The sequence below is a fragment of the Azolla caroliniana genome, unplaced genomic scaffold, assembly GCF_043228905.1.
Source record: "Azolla caroliniana isolate FFs.n. ecotype wild unplaced genomic scaffold, voAzoCaro1.0.p SCAF_16, whole genome shotgun sequence".
Lineage (NCBI taxonomy): Eukaryota > Viridiplantae > Streptophyta > Polypodiopsida > Salviniales > Salviniaceae > Azolla > Azolla caroliniana.
In genome coordinates, this window is record NW_028230451.1 from 3,396,940 (window position 1) to 3,404,558 (window position 7,619).

Genomic DNA, 7,619 nt, shown 5'->3' on the forward strand with positions numbered 1-7,619 from the left:
TTCTTTTGAATGAGTGGGAGTGGTGATCCAACAAATCAAAGCCATTTGGACAAAAGAAACATCAATCAACTTTTAATAATTTATTTTGCTAAACCATTAGTTGATCACTTTCTTTCTTTCTTTTTTGTTGACAACACATAATACATGCGAGCATGAATAAGAATCTCTCGACCACATTGCTCGCACTGGGAGAATTGACTTATCGGATTGCATTCATCACAAACACATGGAAAGAGCTCATGGTACCGAGTGATATATATATATATAATAGGAGAATCATCCATGTACGAGGAAGGTGGTGATATGCAACGTGCGTATGAAGAGATGGATTTGCACAAAGCTTGTAAACGTCCCACTCTACTATATACATAATACAACTCTACCATCAACGGCATTCGGGTTTGCGGTTCTCGACTTGGCCAACATGGGGACCCAACCATAGCACACCCTTTTACTTGTTCTCTCACGGTAACACTCATCTACACCGATCTGTAAAGGAACGATGAAAAGAACTGAAAAGGAACATCGGGAGTCAAAAATGAAGGAGCTCCACACGCGCATGCACACACACACACGCCCACAGGATGTCGATGTCCCGGACCGTCTGCCCCCGTCCAATGGCAGGCCGCCACGTGGAGATGCCCATCCAATAGCAGAATGCCACGTGGGCCTGCGTCCCCACCAAAGGGAGGACGCCACGTGGAGCTAGGCCAATGGCAACGCGCCACGTGGCTGTTTGCGTCAGGCATTTCATCCCAAAATATTGCGTTCCTCTGTGTGTTTTTCTGGCCTTCCGAAGTATTTAGTTTCTCTCGACTTTTCCGTCGATTTTCCTGCGTCGTCTCTGTCGCCCGCTTCACGCCGTCTCAAGCTTTCCATGGATGCTCAGAACCACGGCGTCATCGCACACACGGAAGGCTCCTGTTATTCCCCTCCTCCTTTCAAGGACGGCCCCGTCCTCAACCTCATGAGCAAGCGCCTCCGCGCCTTGAAGAAGAAATACAACAAGATCCTTCAGATCGAAGAGAGCAAATCCCAGGGTAAGTCTATCAATAAAGAACAAGAAGAGGTATTGAAGTCGAAGATCTCTGTGTCTGTGCTCATAGATGAATATGAAAAGCTTCGCCAACCTTTGGCTATGGCTGTAAAGGAAGAATTAGCAGAAAAAGAGCAGGAACTCATGGCTTATATGAATATGCATACAAAAATAGAAGATGAAAAAGAAGAGAATCAAAAAGAAGAAGAAGAAGAAGAAGAAGAAGAAGAAGAAATAAAAGAAGAAGAAGAAGTAAACGTTTGTGTTTTCATGGAGCAGAAAGATACAGCAAGAAAATTTGAAGAAGAAGAAGAGGGAGGAGAATTAAAAGAAGATGTTTTTTTCATGGAAGACAAAGAAGTTGAAGAGAAGCAACAAGAAAAAGCAAGTTTTGTCTTCGAAATGAAAGATAAAATAAGGACAACGGATTCATTAACTGCTAAGCATGAGAAAAACAAATTTGGTTATTCTCTTGATGGGCAAATGGATCAGATGAACGATACCATAGAAAGATTTGTATCAGAGATCTTAACATGTATCTATTTCGCACAGTTATTTGATGTGCGATCACAAGCTGAAAAATCTCGTCTATTCTGGACAAAGATACATGAGAGGAGCTCTTGCCTTTCATATGATTTTGTAACAGAAGATACACTCAGCCCTCTAACAGAGGCAGATTTGGATGACCTCTCATTCTTTGGTTTGATGATCACTTCGAGGCCACCAAATGCAATGTTATCACACAAGGATGCTCTCCAACAATGTATTAGTCATGCTAAACTTTGGCTAAACTCTTCAGATTCCTTAATACAAGATGGTCTTGACCTTTCGTGTATCCTTTTGATGCCTTCTTTTTATGTAAGAATTTTTTCCATAGCATGTATGCTGAGTGTAACTCGCAGTTTTATCTTCACGTATCCTTTTGATAGATTCTGTTGATGTAAGAGTGTTGGCGTAGCATGTAGTTCACAATTTAAGCATGAGCATCTATGCTCAACACCTGTGCTTAATCATCTGGTTTTTGGAAGGAGCTGAGACTTGTGAATCCTTCTGAACAATGGATGTATATGTAGGTGATATTACAGGTTTTTAATTTACTGAAGATTCAGGAGATTGATAGGTTTGAAGGATATAAATAACATTTGCATGTATTACATATCTGCTGATTTTATTTAATGTTTTAGGATATAAGTAATATAATGTTTGATCCCATCCATGGTGGAAGAAAACTGTACATGGATAGTTCCTGTGCCTGGGTATAAATTTTGTGTACCGTTGGAGGTGTCATTTTGAATTTCTAAACTAGAGGATCAAAGAAAAAATTATGCTAAAGTCTTTCATTTCGTGGAATGTATCATCTCTTGTACAGTTTGCTATATGATTGAAATGGATTTTTAAGTAACAATTGGTTTCCTCAATATCGGTATAAATCACAGATTCCCATTTGAAGGAAAGACTGAACAGAATTTTGTCATCAGAATATTATACCATGACTCCAGAATTGCAGATAGTGAGCCAACAGACGGCGGCTACTGCTGCAATGCAGTATGGATCAAGGATTTTTATCCATGAAGCATCGAGTAACGATGGTGTTATGGAATTGAAAGATGCCATGCCATCGTTCTATCAACAGGTATCCAAAGAAGCAACTCCATGATTGTATTACTTATGTGTGCTTGAATGTAAGTGTTAGAGGGGGCATAAATCCATGTCATGTACAATGTTGATAACTTGTAACTTATGAGGGGATATTTGCCAAATATGTGCTGATGATTAAAAGCTATCAAGATCAAAGTAATGAATATAATTTTTTATTTTCTTAATCTGCACTTTCCAGTTTTTTTATTTTAAATCAAAGATTGTGGAATTCTTATCAACTAGAATTACACAAGAATTAGTTCTTGGAAGAACATGCATACTTATATGTGTCATGGCGGTGGTGATGATTTAGTGGTGGCGTTAAGAGGCCAATTAAGCAGGTATGGCCTATGGGACCTGGAAGATGCCAATTAAGCAGGCATGACTCATGGCTGGTCTTGTATCTCTTTTATCATGATTTTCGAGTGTCATGGGTACCTTGGTGAGGTTTAGGGGTCACTGCAAGTGGATGAATCCAGCTGGTATGGATAAGGATATATAATCTTGGAGTTGCTATGCTTTTTCCTTGGATGCTAGTCTGAGCACATGGCAGTCACTAGATATTGGATATGGTTGGATGGTTTGTCAGATCCACATTTCTAGGCTGTCTTGTAGCAAGGGGATCCTTTGGGTTTCTCACTATTCTCTCTTTCTTCGTTAATTAGGGCTTCTTCTCCCAAATCATGTAGTCAATGGGGGATTTTTGCTAAGATCATTGGCAATAGATTGCAAAAATACTTGCTTTCAATTATGCACAAGGCTCAATATAGTTTTAATAGCAGGGCAGAATATTTTGCATAATGTTCTAAAACTGTTGATGTATCTCCCCCTCTCCCTGTGAAAGTTGATCACTTTGAGATTCTTCTTAGTTTGCACTTTCATTTTCCAATCTTCATTTTCCACGTTTAGCCTCTGTAGGTATCCACAATGACTATCGTGTATAATGACCCACTGAAGGATGGATGGAAAAATGTCTGTATAGGTTATCTTGAACAAGAGAACGAGTTTTGCAAACTCAATGGGAGGTGTTACATTCCTATATTAAGAGCTGGACTCACCTCTTGGGACATGCCATATATGATGGAGTCTTTGGTTGTTTGCTGTAATGCACCATATCTTAAGTGATCAAACTGAGAATGTGCTAAAGAAGAAGCATTACCATAAGAAAGGAAGATGGTAGTTTTGAAGTTGGACTCAGTTCTTGGGGCACATCATATATGATGGAATCTTTGGATGCATGCTGCAATACACCATAGCTCAAATGACCAATGCGAGCATGGCATAAAGAAGAATAAGTGTTACCAAAATAAAGTCAATGAGCAGATTTGAAGAGAGATTTTTAATGATTTCCTTGTGCCAAAGGTTTATTGGGTGCTATATTGGAAATGGTGAGCTTGCCACTCTCAAAGACAGCCTGAGCAACTAGTCTGTTTAGAGCTGTGACAGACAGCAGGCTTACTGTTAAATCAGGAGTATAGGGAGCCTCGACTGAATTGAATTTGGCATGACCAGAAGAATCAAAGACTGCATTGTGACCTCCACAAGATTTTGATGGGAGTCCCCTAGAGTGATGCTCTTGTCCCTGTAAAGTGTGAGGTGAACAACACATGCATGGGTGGTTAACAATCGGCAACGGTTCGAGAGTGTCAAAACCGAACCATTTAAATTTTTTGAAAAACCATGGTTTTGTGGTTCGGTTTCGGTTTTCAACTTAGGTCAAAATTCAAAATTTAAAATTTAAAATTTTTAATTGTTTAACGTTTTAATTTTTCAAAATTTTAAAGATTTTTCCTAAAATGTGAGAATTAGGCTTAAAACTGAAAAGGTTGTTTATAAAATATATTAAAAAAATATTTAAAAACTATCAAACCGTTTAAACTGTGGTTTCAAACCATTAAAACCGAACCAAACCGTTCACCTCCAAACCGAACTGAACCGAACGGTTTAAAAAACTTGAATCTGAACTGAACCATTTAAATGGTTAAGCCGTTAAGCCTTGGTTTTGCGGTTCAGTTCGGTTCAAACTGAACCGTTGCCGATTGTTATGGCTGGTGGCTCCATTGTTTCCAATCCAGTCATGATACTGAGGATATTGAGGAACCCAAGAGCAAAGAATATGATTGCCTCCATTGAGTAGCTGATGTGGCTGAATTGTTTGCCTTTTCTCTCATGGTACCAATTGGAGCTCTCTCTGGAATTCTAATATGAAGTAACAGTTTTTATGCAAATAATGGCTCCATATGCTTTCATAATAGACACATTTTGTAATTTTGTTTTTTGCTGCATAGGGTGAAGAGAGCACCATCTACAGTACTAGATCATTTAGCTGGCAGTTGAACTGACCCTTGATCTACTTGAACGGGAAGGAAGTATTCTCCCAACTAGAAAGCTCTAATAGAGGGGATGCTAGCAGACTTGAATTAGCTATGTACCTCACTGGAAGTTTAAATAATAGCATTAGAAACATGCATTCAGAACGATTTTGCTGTCCCCCAGTATAAGACTATTCCTTACTAGCCCAACAATTAAGGTTGGAATCAACAATGGAGTTCTGAACTCCTGTCCTGAATGCAAAATGCATGCGAAAGGAAGTTTGTAAACATGTCAGTGATGTGCTTTCAGTTCTAGAATGCTGTGTACATGGTCCTGAACTTCTTGGATGAGACAAATGGGTTCTTGACCATGACACTCAAAAGAGGTTTTAGGCAATATCAAATTGTCGTGCACGTTGGCCCTAACCATCTGAAACATGCCACCATCACCCTTGTCATCAATAGGTAAAGGCCATTATCACCTGTCACCCATCTTCAATCAGGCAGAAGCTTCAGTCTATCTAAGCCCAGAAGCTTAAGTGCTTAGCTAACAAGACTCTTTGTACCTTACATTGAGTTTTATTTATTTATTTTGGTTTGTTCTCAAAGATAGGACAACATTTTAAGATGTAGTCTCACTTGGTCTCATATGCTATCTTGGCCTCTTAAAAGACATTAATGTAACTTCTTTTGTTCTTCATTAGCTGTACTGAGCGTTCAAGTACTACAAAAAAAGTAATTATGATAAATGCTGATATTTTGTTAAGAGTACTGTGTACAATCATACATGCAAACAAGTGGCTCTGTTAAATAAAAAACTTGGGATATTTATAGGGATGCAAGGCAGCCTCAAGGTTTTTGTAGGGCCGATATATGTTAGATATGCAGATTTTCGACTCATAGAGAGTATACTGAAGGTCTATAGAATCATATGCCCCAAAATTGTTGAGAAGAGCATTATGTGTCTGTCCTCTGTTGAATGCTAGAGGTTATTCTTTCTAGATTATTCAGTGCCCTCGCTAGCATGTTATCACAAGTATGATTGAGATGTTTAACATATGATCAAATGGCTTATCAGAACACAACTGTAATGTGTTCTTTGGGCGTAGCAACAAGATGTTGGACCAGATCAACAGTTGCTTTACCATAATGAAAATCTCTATAGCGCTCAGCCTATGCCAAATACTTTAGAAACATCTGGAACTGCAAATGAGGGAGGTCAAGTACTACAGGTATGGCTAGATGCTCTATGAGCACATCAATATACATAATTGAACATCTCTTAAGTTTTCTTTTGTCTACCACTAGGATGTAACAAGTACTGGAAGTTATCCTTTACCTGAAACAGTAAGGCAGGAGGAAGTTACAAACTCTGAGGACAATGTTCTACAGCAAGAGGAATCACAAAAGTCGGAAAGCCAACAGCCTGATGAACACGTTCCCAATGTAAGTGTTGGTCCAAAAGGTTACCAAGTTTCCAAAGGTGATGGAAGAGGTTACAACTATGGGGCAAGTGGGAGAGGAAGAGGGAGAGGGTATCGGCATGGTGGGTATGGAAATGAGAGTGGACATGATGGGTATAGAATTCAGGGTGGAGATCGACAATATCACGATCTAGGAGGATATCATCCCAGAAACTATTATGGAAGAGGGGGTCATGGTGGAAGGGATGGTAGTTCACTGTATAATGGTTATGAAAATAAACACCCCCCATCGTAATATTGTAGATTACATACACCCTCCGTGAAAGTTAGTCTGATAATGAAATGAAAGTTTTGGAGCAGTCTTCAGTGTTTCATGACTGTTCTAACTAGTTTCCACATTGAATGTATTTTTATGATGTATATAAAGATATCCTTCATCTAAAAAGGCAGGTTGGTTCCAAGTTTAAGTTGATTATATCATTTATTGTCATGTAATGTCAAAAGCATGTTTACCACCAGAAGGCTTGCATTCAAACGACCCAGGGTTTTCGGGTGAAAGAAACATCACTTTTTTCTGGTTGGTTGCTTATTAGAAAGGATAGCATCCAGAGGTAAAATAGCACACACTAGTTATTGTGTCTGATATTGGTGGAAGTTCGAAAAACGGAAAGTGTAAAAAAAGCGATTGAGTTTGTCTCAAGGCCATGGAAACAGTCTTGATTATTCCTTCAGGCTTCAATGAACTGCTATGAATGTTAAAGAATCATTTATTTTCCATAGCATCCAAAGATAAAAGGGCATATGCTAGTTCTACAAACTCACTAAAAGGGAGTCTAATTACTACTTTAGATTAATATTGCTTGTTGATATGTTGTTTCCATTTGACATTCCAAAAGGGACAACAAAGTTCCATGCATTGAAATATATTGGTCATTTAGCCTACAAACTAGTGCTGAAAACATGATCTAAAAGTTTGTCTTAAGGTCATAGTAAAATCTCTGCGAAGATTTACTTCGGTTATTTTCTTGTTGCAACTCTTGTTGCTTTGATGTGTCTAGTTATAAACTATTTATCTTATCATGAAGTGTATGATCATTTAAATGATAGTAAGCTCATAAGGTTTCGTGTCAAAAGGACCTACCATATGGTATTATGAACCCAAACATTTAATGTTTAGAATATGTTCAAGAACTATGCTCATGTTTAAAG

The 7,619-nt window shown here is 38.5% G+C and overlaps 1 protein-coding gene across 1 annotated transcript; it reads left to right on the forward strand.

Annotated features, from left to right (window-relative positions):
* The first annotated feature begins 801 nt into the window (after positions 1–801).
* Positions 802–6,877, forward strand: LOC147853623 (uncharacterized). Its single transcript, XM_087332611.1, has 4 exons — positions 802–1,868; positions 2,473–2,669; positions 6,096–6,218; positions 6,295–6,877. Exons 1-4 carry the CDS (start codon positions 878–880, stop codon positions 6,703–6,705), a joined length of 1,722 nt encoding a protein of 573 aa, XP_087188737.1. The 5' UTR covers positions 802–877; the 3' UTR covers positions 6,706–6,877.
* Positions 6,878–7,619: the final 742 nt, after the last annotated feature.